This window comes from Microtus oregoni, unplaced genomic scaffold, assembly GCF_018167655.1.
Source record: "Microtus oregoni isolate MIOR12 unplaced genomic scaffold, Mior012 000031F_ref0000149, whole genome shotgun sequence".
Taxonomy (NCBI): domain Eukaryota; kingdom Metazoa; phylum Chordata; class Mammalia; order Rodentia; family Cricetidae; genus Microtus; species Microtus oregoni.
Window position 1 is genome coordinate 27,264,411 of NW_024543090.1, and position 21,020 is coordinate 27,285,430.

The 21,020-nt window shown below is 42.7% G+C and overlaps 1 protein-coding gene across 1 annotated transcript in view; it reads right to left on the minus strand.

Annotated features, from left to right (window-relative positions):
• Positions 1-21,020, minus strand: part of Fam227b (family with sequence similarity 227 member B) — a 157,055-nt gene that overhangs the window by 2,912 nt on the left and 133,123 nt on the right. Inside the window, exons 14-18 of the mRNA XM_041678864.1 lie at positions 19,712-19,812; positions 16,626-16,788; positions 3,645-3,720; positions 2,618-2,692; positions 686-755 (exon numbers count right to left, since the gene is read on the minus strand). Coding sequence (XP_041534798.1) covers positions 686-755; positions 2,618-2,692; positions 3,645-3,720; positions 16,626-16,788; positions 19,712-19,812 — 485 coding nt within the window. The remainder of the gene's footprint in view (positions 1-685; positions 756-2,617; positions 2,693-3,644; positions 3,721-16,625; positions 16,789-19,711; positions 19,813-21,020) is intronic.

Sequence of the window (21,020 nt, forward strand, 5' to 3'; positions counted from 1 at the left end):
CCCCAGTTTTGACATTAGACCCATAGCTAATGGGATTGTTCTAGAGTCTAGACTGCAGAGGAGAAACAAACCTTTCATGTTGGATCCCTGCATCCCTGGTCTCAGGGTCCAGCCTGCTAGCTTCCTGCATGCTGGCACCTACACGTCTTGCCCTTTGGAAAGTAAGATCCTTCAGCTCTACCAGTACTCAAAGCCTCAGAGGAGCGGGAAAGGGCGGGCCCAGGGAAACGGACAGGAACTCTCCATCCCTTTCTTTTCTCGTCATATCTGAGCTCTCTTTGGAGTCCTGTCATGGTCTCCCTTGTGTTTCGATGGGCTGAGGGCAGGAGGCATTCTTTTCACATAGCTGATGGCATCATACAGCTTTGTTGAATTATTAATAAAGCACAACTTTAAGCACCAATAATTTCCTCTCCTTTCTCTCCAAATGCACTTTCCAGGGTCCAGTTACAGAAACTGTCCCAGGGACTGTGTTAGAAGCAAGCAATGAGGACAACGGGCATGAGGTTGTCAGTGTACTTTGGAATGGGTTGTCTCCCCTTTGGAGTGGACAGCCAGTGATAAGAATGCGCTGCCTCTGCCACTGCAGCTTGGGTGTAACCGTGCACCGCTTTGAAACATTGTGAGGTCTGGAGGCAAGAAGCTGTGGAGAGAACTCTCAATTATTTCCAGGAGGGAAACATACCATTTTATGTAGAAAATCCTCAAAATCTGTTTCGACTTCTTGGATGCTTTTGGAAGCTTTTGCCTGGAGCCTAATGGAATAAAGCAAAACACTTGAGCAAACGGACTGTTCATGCGCATCTCCCGGCAGTATTCGCAAAGAACACGCTCTGCTCTTGCTGGCCCTTCCCATGTATTAATGCAGCTACCTCATTACCGCTGTAGCAAGCAGGGAAAACTTTTATCCTTTTTCTCCACGAGGAAACTGGCTCAGCTAGGCAATGTTGCTGTCGGTACCCCACACAGAAGGATAGAGAGCGGATGATTTTTAATCCAAGCATTTCCTTCAGGCCTTAGTTCCTACCACCTTGTGACTCTCTACCCAGTGGATGCCTGTCCCCCTCAGCTAGACACATCACACAGCATTACCCTAACCGCCTCCACTACCCAGATCGTGGGCGGGCAGGGGTGGGGGTGGACTTTCCACAGTGGCGTAGGGGAAGACGAGGTGATGGGCAAGACACATTTGTGCAAGGTGTGTTCTGGGCCAAGCTTCTTGAAGAAGAGAATCCTAAGGATCTTTCAGCATTTTAGACAGCAACTACTCAACTCAGAAACACGACAGTTGATGCAGCAGGCACCAGGAGTCCCCAACTCCTGACACCTTTTCTTTTGTGCACACCCTTGAGTTGTGTGTTAATCTTAGACTCATTTGTACTTCATTTTGTTAAAAATCTACCCATCTATGCCTCCTGGTCTTATTGGGATATAAGTCACATTTTACAACATACATTTCAAGAGTTTTGTATGTTCACAGAGATTTTTTGACCACCCTCACTGTCTAGTTGCTGCTTTCTGATCGTGTTTCCTCTTCATGAGTCTCATTTTGCATGACTATCTGTGCAGGGTAACACGGTGAGCCTGTCCCTGTGAGTACTGCATGGGTTGTCTAGCCACAAGAACATTCCACCTCCCTCTTCTCCTTGCCTGATGCATGTTTCTTTGAAAGCAGATTCGGATCCACCCTGAAAACCATTCCATGTTCTGAGCTTCCCAATTCCCACAGGACTCTGTTCCTGTGGGCTCTGACTTGAGTCCCTGGGATTTTGATGTCCTAATTCATGGGTTTCAAATGGGAATGGTAGCTGATAGGTTTTTTTTTTTTTCATCTGGGGGATGAGATAAGATTTTTAGGCGATGGGTTGGACTTTCTCCGGTGACTGGGAAGGCAGAACATCTAAAGACTCTTCAGTCTCTCAGGGGGGCTTAAAGGGCTGCATCGTCTGAGTAGAGGAAATCAGTCAGTCCACCTCAACTTTTTGTACTTCCCATTTTATACTCCAATTTGTAAAATGAGTTAAATCAGCTAAATTATCCCTGCTCCATTGGGGAAACATGTTTACATGTGTAGATGAAGCAGCAGGGACAGAAGTAACATGGGACTGTAGTCCCAGAGAGGCCAATGGAAGGGCTGTTTTCTAGTTCATGTCTTTCCCAGGCAGGACATAGTTATAGGCTAAGTGCTATGGCTGGAGTAAAAATAGATAATCATAATGTTTAGAAGTAAATTAAGTTGGCAGAAGGTGATTTTTTAAAAAAAGTAAACGAGTTAGTTGTTGTTTTTAGACCCATGGTTCTCAACCCCTGCATCTCAACCCCCAGGTTGCCCAAGACCATTGGAAAACACAGATATTTACATTATGATCTATAACAGTAGCAAAATTACAGTTATGAAAATAATTTGTTGGTGGTAACCATAACATAAGGAACTGTATTAAAGGGTTGTGACATTAGGAAGGTTGAGAACCACTCTGTTGATGGACTGTTAAGTAGGATATAATTCTTTTGGGATATTTAATATATGTTTACATGACAAAACCACTGTGGTTTTTCTGTGAATCTGTTTGTCAATTAAAAGTGACTTAAGCCCTACAGAGTTTAGTATGAGACAAACCGGTCAAGCTCTTTCTCAATTTTTTCCTGTTGCTCTTTCAGGGCCTTGATATCTTCTCTGATTCTTTGCTTGGCTCTGTAGAATATAAATAAAACTCCATCAGCATTTAGAGTTAACATTTAAAAGAAAAGCAGCCAGTCCTACATGGGAAGCAGTACAGCAGCAAGCCCTTTGTTCCCAGGGACTCACTGGTGTGCTAACCCTCCCCACATTCCCTTTTAGAAACCTGTGATTCAGTGCTTCACACCTGGTGTGACTGTGACAAGCCCTCACTGTGTCTGTCAGAGCTTGCTAGCCCCTTTCCCAGTATGTGGGGATGCTGGGGAGGGTGGAGAAAGGGGACACACAGGGAGAGGAGCACAGACTGTGTCTTGCATACTGGGTAGGACTACACTGGCTGCTCCTTCATCTCCCTGAATTCCCAAGGCTGAGTCTGGTCCTTCTTTTCCCCCAGAGGCAACAGTCTTTAAACAGTTACCTTGACATCAAGTGGATCATGCCAGATTTTTCTTGTAAAACTTCATGGGCATTCTTGCATAGCCCATTCCTAGCTCACTAGCACATAAAAGTGTCATGACCGCCCAGGAGCAATCACTCAGATCAAGCACAAGCAGAAAATGTTCCCCGAGAGAACATTTTCCAAGAGTTCGCCCTGTCTCGGTCTCTGCATTACCTCCCAGCTGCCACCCCACTTCCAGATGCCGCTTCCACGGTGCACGACACTGCTGCTTTCCAGGTCCTCTTGTAAGGTGGCGATGCTCCAGTTTGTTGTTCCTACATTTGGGGTGTACCCTACAGGAAGGCTTCCTACCCATTTTAGTCCCTGACAGTCATCAGATCCCATGATCACTACATAGATACTTGACATGAGAAATTAATCTGAGAATCTATAAGGTGTTAAGCAAGACCACCCCCCCCCCATCAGTAGAGATTAAGTTCAGGCAATTTCTGCTATCACTTCTAGTTATTAAAGCATCGTATATTACAGCCACAGTGCTGCTCCAACTTACCTGCTGCTCCAACTTACCTCCTGAAATCTTTTTGGTTCTTTGCAAATTTCCTCTTGGCCTCCTTGATGATCTCACAGTATGTCGTAGCAGGTGGTGTGCTGGGCTTACAGTCAAGGGATGATTTCCAGTTATGAGTATTTGGGAAAGGTAAATGGGACCCTTCTTAGAGAAATTATAGGGACCATCTGGCCTGGGTGACCTCTCTTGAGGCTTCAAGTGTAAGTGTGAATGCCTTGTCTGTTGTTATAGAGAACTGAGAGAAAAGACCACTTTTCAGCCTGCTTTAAGCTCGTTTCCCTAGGCATTGTAACTTAATAGTTTTAGAAATCCTGTATTTGTTGGTGTACGTGTGTGTGTGTGTGTGTTTAAAAACAGAAATTTGTTAAATTTTTAGTAAGCATTAAAATTCTATCCCAATTTTGCTATCTTGTTTAAGTATTAACTTTGCAATCTACTGAGAGCTCCATAGTCTCTTCTAGGAGGCTCAGGGGGTAACCACCAATCATTGCAGATGCTCAATTGACCTAATCCCAGCATGTGGGGAGCTGAAGTCACAAATTCCAGGACAGCCTGGGTTACATAGCAATGAAATACACCTTTAATCCCAGTAGCCATATTAGTTGCCATAGAAGTCAGGCGGTGCATGACTTTAATCCCAGTGGTGAATGCCTTTAATCCCAGCCCTAGAGAGGATTTTAAGACAGGAGGAGACAGTTCTCACACAGTCTCATTCTAAGATTCCTGGAGGCAGGATCGCCATTTTGGACTGAGGTCAAGATAAAAGCTAATGGCTGACTGTTTCGCTTTTCTGGCCTTCAGGTTGAACCCCAATTTTTCTCTCTGAGTTTTTATTAATCATGTTTCATACAGTGAAAACATTAACATAGTCAGAAGAGAAAGCTCCCCCATATTTCTGCATGTGTACCACTGTCTCATATGATTTTAACATAAGAGTTGGCATCTTGCAACGATGGCATCACAATTCTTCCACACATACAGGTCTGTGGTAACTGCTGTAGACAGACAAGATTTGTTGCTCCTTGTTGTCTAGATGCTGCCAGGCTGCTCTTGAACTTGTGACCTCCAGTGATCCTCCCACCTCACTCCCCAAGAAGCTAGCACTTCAGGTATCCACCACTGTGCTCTGCTGAAGGAGCTATTTTAATGTTTGCAAAACCTTTCACCGAGGGCCTATGCCTGAGATGCTCTGATGTCCGGATGTTGTGTCTTGGTGTTTGTATAGGAGCACACACATTGTCCTGCCCAAGAGTCCAGGGGTGGAGGAGTGCATATTTTAGCTTAGTTGGGAACTGGGGCAGGCATATCATAGGGAAAAAGTAAGTTGTCTCACTTCCTACCTGAACAAGGACCCTGTAATCCCAGATCCACCAAACCTTCCCTCTGCACCAGCCCCAGAACAGAGGACCTAAAATTATCAGGTTGTTTCCACTGCCTGCGTGGGGCACTCTTTGTCACAGGGATGCACCAAAATTCTTGGCTTCTCTGGGGAAAGCCTACAGAAAGTATTATTGATGTCGTAGGTGAGTTGGAATAGTGAATGACATGTTTTTCCAGGTAGGGATGGATCTTAGAATGCAAGCATTGCCTGCAGTTACTTAATGAATCTCCTAGAACACTGGTTAGAAGTTAGCCTTTGTCCCTTGGCACAGGTCTGCTGTGTCCTAAGTGTCACTTGCACAGGTGGGCTTCTGTGAGATGATCTGTGTGGCATTTTGGGCAAACTGGGTTTTCCAAGAAAATACCATTGGAACTGAAATAGAGTTCTGTTTAAGTTCCTAGAAATTTTCCAATTTGAAGATGTGGCCTTATTGAAATGAGCTGGGTATAAGTTCTTCCTAAAGACATTCTAATTATTACAAAGTGTAGTTCTTATTGTCCTGTACTGTACAGTGTAGTTCTGGGCCATATTATGTAGTGTTGGTGAGGACCTCGGCGTTCTCTTATACTACTTAATAGCAATGGTTTTCAGTAGACTTTTGTTAATGTGTGTTAATAAGTGTCCTAATTTTCATTCTCTTCAGACACTTTTTAGCCATGATTTTATCCCAGCTGAAGAAATATAGAATACTTAAAAGTTGTAAATTATAAATAATGACCATTTTCTGCCCCTCTGGGAAAGCTGTGGCAGCACATTTTCCAGTTCCTCTGTCTGCATTGGCCTCTCACCCCATGCATGGCTCCAAGGGTGCATAGCAAGCCACTACATGGAGAAGGAGCCATTTGGGGACAAAGAAAATTGTTCTCTTCTGAATGTCACAATGGCTGTGGTTGGGCTGTACCTAACCAAGACGGAGATGTCCCAGAGGCCTCAGTTAGAGTCTGGAGTCCGCACTCTCCATGTAGCAGGAAAGAGTAGATCACAGAAGCTGTGGGGTCCAATTACAAATGAGGAAACTGAGGCTCAGATGAAATCTTCCCATTGAATTATTATAAGGCAGGCAGCCATAAGACAACAGGACCATCTAGCTTGTGGATGTGATGGAGAATTAGAGACGACCACTGTAAAATTCCTCCTAATGTGAAGATCTTCCTTCCTTCCTTCCCTTCCTTCCTTCCTTCTTTCCTTCCTTCCTTCCTTTCTTTTTCTTTCTTTTCTGTTTTTGAGACAGATTTCAGCATATAGCCCGGCTGTCCTGGAACTTTCCCTGTTGACCAGGTGGGCTGACCTTGAATTCATAGAAATCCGTGCACCTCTGCCTCCCAAGTACTGGGATTAAAGGTGTGCGCCACTTCACCCAGCTATGACGCTTTTCTTTTCCCCCATTAAGCCATGGAATAGAGCTAACACAAGCACTAGAAAGCAATGCACAAGTCAAGATCTTAATAGCCTCTTCACTATGGAAAGCAAGGGACACATTAAAACAGATCAACAGTAATGCCCTGTGCTTCTCAAGTTTTCCCTGACTCTGAGCCCTCATCTTCTCCTTTGGTTTTGAGTGGTGTCCTCTGCGGATGGGTCACTTTTCTAACTATGGTGCACTTCTACTGTAGTTCATGGACCAGAGGGGGAATCTCAGAATGATGGCAAATGTTCTCTCTTTTGAAAAAGTAATTAGAGTGTGTGTGTGTGTGATAAATGTGTTAATGTATAATGTATGTGACTATGTGTGAGTAATGTGTGTGTATGATGTGTATGTGATATGTGTGTGTGGTATGTGTGTGATATGATGTATTTGTGTGTGATGTGAGTGTATGATGTGTTGTGTGTGTATGTTGTGATGTATGTATGATGAGACGTATGTGTGTGATGTGATGTGATGTGATGTGTGTGATGTGTGTGTGTGTATGTGTCGGACTTTTGTTCTGTCCTTCCCCAGTCAGTTGGGGATTGAACTCAGGTCATCAGGCCTTTCTGCACAGAGCTTCTTGAGAATGATTCTCTTGACTAGATGGTTTATCATCCACAGTATACAGATTACATGCACAAATATATGCACCCATACCCACACACAGTGGTGTATACTCTTAGTACACTGGAGAGCTTATGGGACAACTTTCTCTTTCATGGTTGGGGAAGTTTTCCAGGCACAAGCCCTGTGTACTGGAGCTCTTTCACCATACCTCATCCTTGCTTGGGTCAGGATAACTATAAATGGCTGCTCTGTAAATATCAGGGTACTAATGAGTATCTACCCATTTGATACTCAGAGGAGTATCACCAAATGTCCCCTAATTGTCAAAGTCACTCCTGTGCAAGAACCTACGCCTTAGGCCACTCTCTGTTTACCAGTTTCTCCTCTCTTCCGGCAGGCAATTCAGAGACAGATTTTATGGCGCACTGCTCCTAACAAAAAGGCCACCCTGTGGTTGGCTGAGTGAAAATTAAAGGGCTTTGGTCAGGGAGGTGTAGGGCGTAGGGCATAGGGCGCAGTAAAAACCCTGAGTGAATGCAGTGTTAACATGGTCATGGCCATGGTGAGAATCTCAGCCTCAGCCCCAGCAAAGCTCGGATGGATGACAAAGGTTTCCTCGGTGGTCTGTGTGTGAGGGAGTGACCACTGTATACCGCTTCCTTCTCACTCGTGATTACAGCCTAGGCTGCTGGCCTACAGAGACCTCCTATAGTGACTAGCTAATACCTCGGCCCTGTGCTGTACCTAATAAACACACCAAGGTCACAGGTTGCCAGCAGTACTAGGTGCCACTGTATTAGAGTGAACACCCCAGCTGATCCCAGGTTTCCTGTCCACGTGTCTGAGTGTCTGTCTTTTCTTCATTCCCTCACAGTCCCTGATGAGGATCCCAGGGCCCAAGTAATCGGGAGATGCTCCACGGTTGCCTTTGCTTCCTTGTAAGCCGAAGGGGTGGAAGGCCGCAGCAGCTGCTTCTCCCACATCACTGCTTCACAGCCATGACAGCCCACAGCCCTGTGCTCAGGGAGCACCCATCAGTGTCTTCCCGAGAAGAGAATCAGGCCACCTGGAGCGCAGGTGGGTTCATGGAGAGAGCGATGACCTCATTCTCAGGGTGGGCTGAGGTCTGCCATGGGAAAGGAGAGTTCAGCTTTGGGGGCTTCAGTTGAGGCGTCCTGTGGGAAACCTCACACCTAATGGAAAGAAGCAAGATCACAGAAGGAGAGAAACCGCGATGAGTGTCAGGCTGGTCTCTGTTTCAGCGAGCGACTGTGACTGGCAGCCCGCAGAGGAAAGCAAGGACGCAAGGAGGGGTCTGAATGTGGGGGCTGGAGCCTGTAGGGTGGGCGGGGTAGCAGATGCACTGACAGAAGGAGGGAGAGTCACCCTGGGCTGAAACCTATAAAAATAGGAGGAGGGGAAAGAAGTGCCAAATACCAAAAATAACACAGGAAACACAAACTTTTCTAGAACAAATAAAATGGAATCATAGTCTGCTGTCTGTGACGTGATTGAAGCATAGTTTACCATTTTGGAGAAAGAAAAAATATAATAGGAAAGTAACACAAATTCAACAAAATTCAGTTATTTTTGAGTATTTTAGAGTCTCCTCTTTTCCCGGGTTCCAGAAACTTTGTATTTAAGACCCCTAATAAAGAAGATCAGCCCCAGCAGCAGGCCAGCAGGTAAGAGTCCTGTGGCACGCTACTCCACCACCACCGCCCACTGGACTCTGTAACCTACAAGACCCACTCCGCCACCCAAACCCACTAAACCAATCAACCTCCTCCTGGCCAATCAACCTCCCCCCCCCCCAACACCAGCAGTTCCTAGAGGCACAAGAACCACCTGCATCAATTGGAAGAAGTGAGTGACCAATATCCCAGTTAAACTGCCCAATCTCTAGGTCCTATGCTCTTCCCATCCCATCAGGGCTCCAGCAATGGGCCAGCAGGTAAAAGCCCACTCTACCACCATCACCACTACCCATTGGGTTCTGTAACCTACAAGACCTACTCTACTGCCCAGACTGGCCAAGCACATCATCTTCCCCCTGCCAACCATCCCCGTAACAGCAACATCCTCCTGAGGCACAAGCTACACCTACACCAGTTGGAAGAACAAAGCCTATAGGCACAAGTCCCCGCCAGTCAGAAGACGTGGACGATACTCTGGATCTAGGTACCCAACCCCCCACAGACCTCAGTTGGGGCAACTCTACTCAACCAGACTGCCAGCCAATTACCAGAGCCCTTGGTCATGTAGGCCAAAAGACAATAAAAGAAATAGACAATAAAGGAGCAAAAGTCCCATTTAACAAAGACATCACAAGAATCAAGTTCTGTACCTATGGTTATCCACATGGCTAAATGGTAGTGTAAGAATACATTCAACAACATAAAGAGTAATATCGCACAACCAGAGCCTAGCAAGTTCTACAACAGCAAGACCTGAAAATCCCAGTGCAGATGAAGCAGAAGGAAATGACTTTAAAATAACTTTGTGAAGATGAGAGAGGCCCTTAAAGAGGAAATTAAAAATTCTTTTAAAGAAATAAAAAAAAAGACAAACAAAAAATTGGAAGAAATTAGCAAATCCTTTCAAGAAATCCAAGAAAATCAAGAAAAAACAAACAGGTAAAGGATACAGTTCAAAATTTGAAAATTGAAATAAAGGCAATAAAGAAAACACAAACTGAGGAGTTCTGAAAATGGAAAATCTGGGTAAACAAACATCTCTTACATTCTGTTGGTTATCTGGCAAATATAACCAACAGAATGTAAGAGATGGAAGAGACAATCTCAGGCATTGAAGATATGATAGAGGAAATAGAGTCATAGGTCAAAAACCATAAAATTCAACAAATTCTTAGTACAAAACATCCAGGAAATCTGGGACACCATGAACAGGCCAAATGTACAAATAATAAGGATAGGAGAAAAATTCCAGCTCAAAGGCACAGAAAATATATTCAACAAAATCATAGAGAAAAACTTTCCCAAACTAAAGAAGGGCATGCCTATGAAGGTATAGAAGCTTAGAGAACAACAAATTGACTGTACCAGAAAAAGTCCCCTAGCCACATAATAATCAAAACACTAAACATACAAAATAAAGAACAAATATTAAGAGCTCCAAAGGAAAGAAGCCAAGTAACATATAAAGGCAGACCCATAAGAATCATACCTAACTTCTCAGTGGAGACTCTGAAAGCCAGAAGGTCCTGGATAGACTTTTGCAGACACTAAGAGACCACAGATGCCAGTCCAGACTACTATACCCAGCAAATTTTTCAATTGCTGTAGATGGAGACAACAAGATAGTCTGTGACAAAACCATCTCCAAACATTACCTATCTACAAATCCTGCCCTAGAGAAAGTACTAGAAGGAAAACTCCAACCCTAGGAAGTTAGCTGTACCCAAGAAAACACAGGCAATAGATAGATAATCTCACACTTGCAGATCCCAAAGAAGAGAAACACACATACACACACACTATCACCACCACCAATGGAATAAAAAATTAACAGGAACTAACAATCATTGGTCATTAATATCTCTTAATATCAATGGACTCAATTTGCATATAAAAAGACACAGGCTTACAAAATGAATACAAAACTAGAATCCATCATTCTGCTGCATATAAGAAACACTTCTCAACTTCAAAGACAGACATTACCTCTGAGTAAAGGGTTGGGAAAAGATTTTACAATCAAATGGACTTAAGAAGAAAGCTGGTGTAGCTATCCTAATATCTAACAAAATAGATTTCAAACTGAAATTAATCGAAAGAGATGAAGAAGGACATTTCATAATCATCACTGGATGAAGTATCAATTCTGAACATTTACGTCCCTAAAACAAGGGCACCCACATTTGTAAAAGAAACAGTGCTAAAGCTTAAATCACACATTAAAGTCATACATTAATAGTGGAAGACTTCAACACTCCACTCCCACCAATGGACAGGTCTGCCAGACAGAAACTTAACAGAGAAATAAGGAAACTAACAGATGTTATGACTCAAAGGGACTTAACAAATATCTACAGAACATTTTACCCAACCACAAAAGAATGCACCTTCTTCTCAGCACCTCATGGAAATTTCTCTAAAACTGACCACATACTCGATCACAAAGCTAATCTCAACAGATTAAAAAAAGAAACGGAAATAATCCCCTGTTTCTTATCAGACCACCGTAGCTTAAAGTTAGGATTCAACAACAACACAAATTACAGAAAACCTACAAACTCATGGAAACTGAACACTTAACTGAATCACCACTTTGTCAAGGAAGAAACAGAAAGAAATTAAAGACTCCCTAGAATTTAATGAAAATGAATGATCAGCATACCCAAACTTATGGGACACAATGGAAACAGTGTAAACAGGAAAGTTCATAGCACTGAGTGCCTACATAGAGAATCTAGAGAAATCTCACACTAGCAACTTAACAGCATACCTGAAGGCTCTAGAACAAAAGGGAAGCAAACTCACCCAGGAGCAGTTGATGACAGAAAACAATTAAACTGAGGACTGAAATCAATAAAATAGAAACAAAGAGAATAATAAAAAGAATCAATGAAACAAAGAGCTGGTTCTTTGAGAAAATCAACAAGATAGACAAACCCTTATCCAAACTAACTAAAAGGCAGAGACAGAATATCCAAATTAACAAAATCAAAAATGAAAAGGGGACATATAACAACAGAGACTGAGGAAATCCAGAGAATTATTAGGTCATACTTCAAAACCTATACTTTACAAAATTGGAAAGTCTAAAAGAAACGGACAATTTTCTAGATAGGTACCACATACCAAAGTTAAATCAAGGCCAGATAAACAATTTAAATAGACCTATAACCCCTAAGGAAATAGAAACAGTCATTAAAAGTCTCCCAACCAAAAAAAGCCCAGGGACGGATTCTACCAGAATTTCAAAGAAGAGCTAATACTAACACTTCTCAAACTTTTCTACGCAATAGGAACAGAAGGGACATTGCCAAACTATTTTTATGAGGCTATAGCTACCCTGATACACAAACCACACAAATATGCAACAAAGAGAGAGAATTACAGACCAATTTTCCTCTTGAACATTGATGCAAAAATACTCAAGAAAATATTGGCAAGCAGAATCTAAGAACACATTAAAAAAATCACCCACCATGATCAAGCAGGCTTCATCCCAGAGATACAGGGATGGATACAAAGATCTGTCAATCTACCAAATAAAAAACTGAAAGGAAAAAAAAAACACACATGATCATCTCACCAGATGCTGAAAAAGCCTTGGACAAAATCCAACATCTCTTCATGATAAAGGTCCTGAAGATTTCAAGGATATAAGGAACATATCTAAGCATAATAAAGGCAATATACAGCAAGTCAACAGCCAACATCAAATTAAATGGAGAGAAACTCAAAGCGATTCCACTGAAATCAGGAACAAGACAAGGTTGTCCACTCTCTTCATATCTATTCAATATAGTACTTAAAGCACTAGCCAGAGCAATAACTCAACAAAAGGAGATTAAGGGGATACAAATTAGAAAGGAAGAAGTCAAACTTTTGCTATTTACATATGTTATGATAGTATACATAAGTGACCCCAAAATTCTACAAGGGAACACCTACAGTTGATAAACATCTTCAGTAATGTGATAGGATACAAGATTATCTAAAAAAAAAAAAAGCCAGTAGTAGTCCTATATACAAATAATAAACAGGCTGAGAGAGAAATCCGAGAAACATCACCCTTTACAATAGCCACAAGTAATATAAAATATCTTGGGGTAACACTAACCAAACAAGTGAAAGACCTGTATGACAAGAACTTTATGTCTTTGAAGAAAGAAATTCAAGAAGATATCAGAAAGTGGAAAGATCTTCCATGCTCTTGGATAGGGTTAACATAGTAAAATGGCAATCATAAAACAGTCTATGGATTTGATGCAATCCCCATCAAAATCTCAACATAATTCTTCACAGACCTAGAAAGAACAATATTCAACTTCATATCGAAAACAAAAAAAAACTTTAGATAGCTAAAAACAGTCTCAGAAAATTGAGAATCAATCTATCCGTTCCTTTCTTTTCCATTTTTCTTTTCTCTGATTAACTCTGACTGACCTGAAACCTGTATTGACGCCCCTGCCTCTGCCTTCCCTGTCCTAAGATTATAGGCATGTACCACCATATTCAGCCATTTTATTTAATTTCTTGAATTAAAAACGCATACTGAAACTATTACTACGTTTCCAGGATGCGAATTTCTCCTGTTCACTCTTATTTTCTCCATGGAGACACTGAGAGTCACTGCAGCTGTTAGGTCTCAGGCCCTCCAGGCACCTGGACTAGGATTTCTGGTGGTTTGATAAAAGCCAGCATACCCCAGGAACTTGTGCAGCAGGTTTTCCCTTCCCCAGCTCTCTTCCTCCTGCAATCCGCATGATTTGTCCAGGTGCTCTCTATTCTATCTTCTGTTCTCTGATCTCACTCTTGCCCATCTCTCTCCGTACATCTCCTGCTCTCTCCACCACCTCTCCCTCTCCCCGGCTTCCCGCAGTCCTGCCTGTGCCTAGTCTGTTTTCTTTTCTCTCTGCTCTGGACTATTCCAAATGCCTCTGGATATTTTGTCTCTGGATATCTAACCCACAATAAAAACCTGACCCCTAACAGAGCGGCCATGCTGGTAGTTTCTCTCCTGTTCCTACACCCTATACAGTAATAGGTTTATTACTCCAAAATCTGAAGTTTGGCTGAGAAGTCAGAGGCCCAACCTAATCACCTAAAGCAACCGTATTCTTGCATTTTACTGTTAGAGTAATAACAAGTTGGCTAGTTGTGGTGTTTGCACTTTTTTTAAACAAGAAAAAAAAAGAAAAGAAAAAAATGTAACTTAAACTGAGTTTGTAACAAGAAAGGACCATTTCCTAAATACTGACATTTTCCTAATTACTTCTGGCTTCAGCTGGCTGCAGAATACCTGTGGCGCACATGCCTGCACTCGGCCTCACAGGACAAAACCCTTTTGTTATGTGTGTTCTTAAAAAACAATTTCCACTTCAAAAGTCCTCATCCTCCACTTTTAACTGGAAGTTTTCTGAAAGAGATTTAGCCCCCCCCAGGGAGCGAAGAATAGCTTCAAGTAAAAGTCATCTAAAAATAGAATGAAACGCATTCTTACCAAGAGCGAGATTAAAATACTTCGCCCTCCTTTATCTGATGATGCTTTCATGATCTTTTCTTCTGCACTAGGCAAGAAGCAGAGCTATGTCCAGTCTGCCACTGTGTCCCTGGAAAGTCACCAGAGAAACACAGACAAGGCTTTCCCTCAGAACCTCTCCAGTCTTCTCCATGTCTTGTTGCTTCATTCTCTCCCCAGTCTCTTGGTCTCACTGGTGACATTTGCTCAGATCATCTGGAGACTGGATCACGTAGACAAATATTCTTGCACACAATGATGCGGAAGCAGCCAGCATCCCAGAAGAGCTAGTTCTGTGGAAAGGCAACCTGGAGACCCCCTTTCCCTCTTCTCTCAGGATAAGGTACCCTGATCAAGGTCCCCTGGCTCAACACTCTGCACTTCATCTATGTGTCAAATACAGTCCTGATGCCTCAGGAAATGGGGAAAACCCACTTTCTGGGGATTCTGTTATTTCTGTGCATACAAAGCCTGCTTTGCGGAATCTGATCATGCTGCCATCCTCAGAGGCCAGTGAGCAGCAGCTCTGAGAAACCGAGGAGAGAGACTAGGAAGTGCTAAAGGTGGCATGTGAGGGTGGCCATAAAATGGCCGTCTCCTCAGGGGACCTGGTAAAATTTACAATGTGGGCAGGCTGAAGGTGGACTGTAGCCATATCCCCAGCATACAACATACTGCCCAGAATGTAATAGGTTTTCTCCCAATGTTAGGTGTCTGCAAGAAATAGCTTGGACCCTGGACTTGGGTAACTGAAGGCACACCCAGGTAAGAAGGTAGACTCAGACACTTAGTGAGCAGGAGTTGAAATATCTGGAAAATAAGTAGCCAGATTAGAATCTAGAATGAGGGGAGGGGTGGAAGCAGAAAGCTCAGGAAAGGGTAAAGACAAAGATAAATGAGAGAGACTGCAGGTGAGACTCCCTCAGCTCACCGCAAGAGACTGGTCTCTCGGTAACATCCCTCTGAAAAGCGTGTTGCTAAGGGAACGACCAGGTGACTCAGGGCGTGAATTTGCGCAGAAGCCTGACGACCTGAGTTTGGTTTCCAGAACCTACAGTCCCACAGCAACTTCTGAAAGTTGTGTTCTGACCCCACACCCCCTGGTGTTAGAACCTATTCTGTGGGATTCTAACACAGACTGAAGACCAGCAGCTCTCTGGAAATCCGCAGCAACTCCAGCAGCAGACAGACTGGTACGGCTGAGATAGCCAGTCTCGTGGACCACAACTATCCCGTTCTTGGCCTTTCCACTGGGAGGCAGCCACTGCGGACTACCGGTACCACAGCCTGTGAGCCACACTAATAAATCCCCTTTATCAGTTTATTATTAATATACTCATGCATTGTCTGCTCATTGATATTTTTATTAATAATTAATACTTTCTTCATTAAATCAATTTATAATTCATTCTATCAGTTCTGTTCCTTTAGAGAACTCAGACTAGTAGAGTAACCAATCACTTTCTGGTTAGGTTTTACTTTTAACATTTTGTCTTATGGCAGGATGGACCTGGTCATCTCTGAGTTCATCCCTTAGCATGAGTGAGAAGGAGCTCCAGCAGGCAACAGACAGATTACAGTTTTGTCACTTCCTTGTCTTTGAAACCTTACATTTAGACTTTTATAAGCTATATTTATATTTATGTTGCATTATTATCACCACCCTATGGTTTCTTTTAAGGAGTGGTTTTAAGCTACTGCTCCATTCATGCATATTAATGTAATTTAAATAGGTGACAGAATTTATAAATTTTCTTATTACTTAAGAGGAAAGCAGTGATGTGCTGTGCTGTTAACAAGTCACCTGAGCACAAGGATCTGCTGCTCCCACGTCAGAGGAGAGTACAGATGGAGACCAGAGTTCAGTCGGGGCATCTGGCTACCAAGGATTTGTAGAGTGTAACCTTTTGTTTTTAAAGACAGAAATAGATATCGTGAAGAAAAATCATATGAGAGGGAAGGTCTGCACTAGACCCAGTTAGGGTTCCTCTGTGTCTACGGTGAACCCTGAACCATGATGGGTATTTTTCACGTGTACAAAGTATCCACAAGTAAAGCATTCATAAGACCCTCTTTGGGGAATGGGAATCCAACGACCAACGATTATGACAAATGCCTGAACTAGCACGGAGCAACAAAGTGGCAAGACAGACTTGCCCTTTTGGGAGGGGACTCGGCATGACCATGTTGGAGGGCAGGACTTCGTGTTTCCTTTGCTTTGCTTACAAGGTAGAGCACACTCTTGATGCTAAAAGAGAGAACAGTGAAGCTAGACATGCTACAGAAGTAAACAAGGCTTAAGCAAATGCTACATAAAGTGCCAGTGAAAACACACTTAAAAGCTGGGACAGAAGGTCAGCCGTTTCCAGTGCCTTAGAAACCGATTGTTTTGAAGTCGAGTTTAGGAAGGATATGGCTCTCGGAGTATGTTGGTGAATTTACTTCCCTTTTTGTTATGAGTGACAGAAATACCACCTGTCTCGTGCATCTTAAGATAGTACAAAATTAGCGGGCTCTGACCTCCAAAATTAAAGAGAATGCGGTGAAACTCAGGACCAAAGCTCCTGTAGTGGGACTGTGGGAGGAAGAAGAAAGCACAAGTTTAGTTATCCCTTTTCTCTTCTTGAAGAACTGTAAATAAGCCTACACAGTATATATGAAGAAAATTCCCATTGGGTGTATCGAAACACATAAAAGGTAATCCTATAAAACATCCTTTTTTTTTCTTTCTTTCTTTCTTCTTTTTTTTTTTTTTTAAAAAAAACCAACATCATTTTCATGTCTCTGAGGGTTTTGCCTGCACTATGTGTGCAGTGCCAGGAGAGGCCAGAAGGCAGTGTTAGATCCCCTGGAACTGGAGTTGTAGATGGTTGTGAGCCACCATGTGGGTGTTGAAAGCTGAACCCCAGGTTCTCTGCAAGAGCAACCAGTGCTCCTAACCACTGAGCAATCTCTCCAGTCCCTTCTTAATGAAGGGGATTTACCAGCTTCTTAGGCTAAAGTGTTTGCAACAATGTTCTTTCAGGATGCTGTTTTCTAATTTTATCCATCCCTCCATCCCTCCATCCATCATCATCTATTACTAATATATTAGTTATCAAGAGATAATTGGTTTCATTATGACGAATATTATTGTATCTTGCTTATATTCACTCTTCACTATCATATCCAGGCTCTCTCCAAGTTACACCTCAATAGTCCCTCTTCTGCTACCCCATCACACACACCCACGTGAGCGCACACACACACACTCCTACTTGAAAGTGGAATTTTTTTCTTCCTTCTCTGTTAGTTCTGCTTGTTCTACCCTATTTCCTTCTTTACACCTCCTCCTTCTTCCCTTATAGCCCCTTCCACTTTCATGTACTATATAGATGTATAAATACACATTCATGTTTAAACCGAGATTCCATGTACGAGGGAAAATAGGCAACATTTGTCTGTTCACGTCTGACTTATTTTGTTTGACATCATGCTTTACCTTTAGCCTTTTGTTGAAATGACAAGGCTGAGATTCCATTCAGTCTGAAGAACAGGAAGAAAGGAGAGGGAGGGAGGGAGGGAGGGAGGGAGAGAGAGAGAGAGAGAGAACTCCTGGAAGTTACCTTCCCAGTGACCTACTTCACCTCCCACCACTCACTATTCCCCACAACCTCTAGCAGCAACCCAGTTGGGAAACAAGCCTTCAGCATAGGAGCCTTTTAAGACGTTCCAGATCCAAGCACAAGTCTAACCGGGAAGCTGCAGGTCTTGGGATTCTGCAACTGTAATAAACTTTACTAATGAGTCATCTAATCTACGGCTTGACCTTTCCGAGCAGCAGCCAAAGATACGCAACCGGACAGAGCCAATGGCGTAGAAAATTGCCTTCCTTCTAGCTGTGCTTCTCTGGTGGCCTCTGAGAATCCTCCCCTTCCCTAGGGCTTGTTGAAGAGTAGATGAGTAGTTTCCATTACCTTCCTTCTGCTTTTCCATTTGGCAATATAGCCATTAAAAAGAATGCTATGACAACATTGTCTGCCCAGATAAACTCCCACGGATTTCAATTTGTGACCTAAAAACTTACTAAATATTTAAAGTAGGAGGAGATTTCATTAGATTAGATTATTAAAGACCAGGAAATACAGGAAAGCTGAAATTGAGAAAATCAATTTTATACGGGCACAGTTTCCACTCCTGAATAATGGTCAGACCCGATAAGATAAACTAAAACTTTGATGAAAAAGACTGTAACAGATTTAAAATATGACTAGTATAAAATAAAGATCAAATTTAGAATTTTAAGCCAACAACCTTATCTAATCTTACCTAAAGCAACACAGTGTCATCTGAGGCATCTCTCTCTGTAAGGCCCCCATAAAGGACCCCGAGGACTTCAGATAGAAATCTGAGTGTTTTCTTGACAGCTTTGACCAACTATCTCTCTCTCCTGAAGAGTGCTGTCCTGCCTACTATTCAGCCTCATCTACAGCAGATTATAGGAACAAGGGCCCTTATAATATTTAATAAATAGCATGAGGCCCCTGCCTGTGCCAAGTGTGATGCTGGTCCAACAGGGAGAACCGTGGATGAAAGTCCTGCACAGAAGCTGTGTCTGCAGAAGACAGGCTGATTAATTGGAACTTCAGGAGTGTGGGAGACTGGAATGTTAGGGTTGGGTGGGGTAACTAGCTTAGGTTCATTATCTCAGGCTAGCTTTAGCCGTCCGAACAGCCATAGCTGCCTAGCTCCATGTTAATTATTATATGTTGTGATTACTAGATAAAATCCTTTTGGAACCTATTAACTTAGCAGACCACTAAAGTCCACCCACCCCAGAGCTAAGGATGCGATTAGACAGCGCTTTGGGGCCTCTGGAAAAATCTTCCCCCATCTCATTGTAACCACTCTCTGAGGTGCCAGTCACTGCATTTTAAACTCACCTTAATTTATGACTTTCTTTGCTCTATAAAACTATAAAACTTCATGAAACTTATTTCACAATAGAACTTGGAATTTGGGGAAACCTAAAGCTGTGTTCTTATGCCATGTCACTCAAAATGGCTCCAGAATAAACTATCTCTTCTTATTTCGTTTAAAAACAAAGCAAGCAAACAAACAGACAAAACCCCACAGAGGACCTAAGCTGTCCGCGAGCAAACAGCATCTACAGAGTCAGCTCCTCCAGGGCCACACCTAAGAAGGGAAGACAGGGCAGCCACTGCCCACGCCCTAGACCTTATCATTGTGTGTCAACCCCAGGAGAAACCACTGCCAAGAACTGTCCAGAAGAGAAGATAAATGCTATCCTTTTTGTTCTTTAAGAAATTTCACTAGAGATGGTGGCCTTGTCAGGAGAAAATAGAACATTTAAATTTAAGATTCATATCTCCTAATAAATATCTGAACATTAAGTGTTTCTAAAACATGTGTTTGAGAATGTGCTGGCCAGAATGACTGTGTGAATCTGGGCAATTTTAATGACACTGAAAACGGAACAAGGAAAGCTCTTACAGTACGGGGCACACCTTTGCCGCTACTTTTGACGTTGTTGATTCCTCCTTGAGCACGGAGGTGGTGTGTGCTTTTGGGTTCTTTAAGATAGTTGCCACGTTGAAGTCTATAGCTAAAACAAACAAACAAAGACTTTGACAAATTGTTTCTTCCTCCTTCACAAAAAGGCACTTTGCTCCATTTTTGCCTTTCCGTGGTGTCCCTAAGCATACACAGAGGGATGGAAGCACAGTTAGACAGACAGCGTTATTAGAGCTGCCGAGTGGAAAAGAGAAATACTCTACTCATGAGTCTACTGAGCTAGGATTTAAAGTATGCTAAATTCAGTAATTTGTATTATGCCATTCTCAAGAAATCATTCTACAAGGTAAGTAACAAGGACTGAGACAGGTTTTCTGGATAAATTTTGACATTACACAACAGGAAATACTACACGTTGGCCTGATACTGCAGAGGCAGGTAAGTACTTGCTACTAAGAGAAGTTAAAGCACCTGGTCGCCATGAACTGCCACTGGAAATCAGGAGCAGATCCAAAGTAGCTTGGAATGACAATGGGCAACCGAGCTAAGAAATCACAGAAGTTTCAAAAATTTACTATTTTTTTTGTATGTTTTAACATAAGCTATTTAGCCCAGGGCAAGTGTCTCTGGCTTCAGCTTCATATGTGCTGAGATCCCAATTTTGAGGTTTTTCTAACACAGGTCTGTGTGATCGTGGTTTCTGGTTTTTACTAAGGTGTGAGCACTGAGGACAAAGGAAGCTCGGCTTTATGCCCACTATCCTCCAATGGAAGCTTGCCATGAAGAGCGCCAGTCTGTGGTTGTAGAACTGCTGTTAGCAGAAAGTATGTGTATTACCACCATGCAAAGAACCTAACCTAGGGTGTTAATGAGAGATACAGCTTTTATGATAAGATTTTTCTTTTAATTTAATTTTATTTTTGGGTGTGTGTGTGGCGGGGGGATGGAGGTTGCAAGGGCAGAGGGCAGATACAAAAGGACAGGGTATAGTGTTTATTTGTGTTTTGATAAATAAAGCTTGCCTGAAGATCAGAGTGCTGGACTAAGCCACAGAGTGGTGGCACACACCTTTAATCCCAGGACTGAAGGCCACCCTGGGCTACACGAGATTGAATCTGTCTAAAAAGAGAAACAGAGCTCAAACAAAGCTCCCAGCACTTGGGATCACACACCTTTTATCCTAGCATTAGGGAGGTAGAGACAGGAGTGATATAGCTGGACAGAGAGAGGTATATAAGGGAAGAGGAGACAAGAGCTCATTGCAGTCTGTAGTCACATTGAAGACAGGATCAC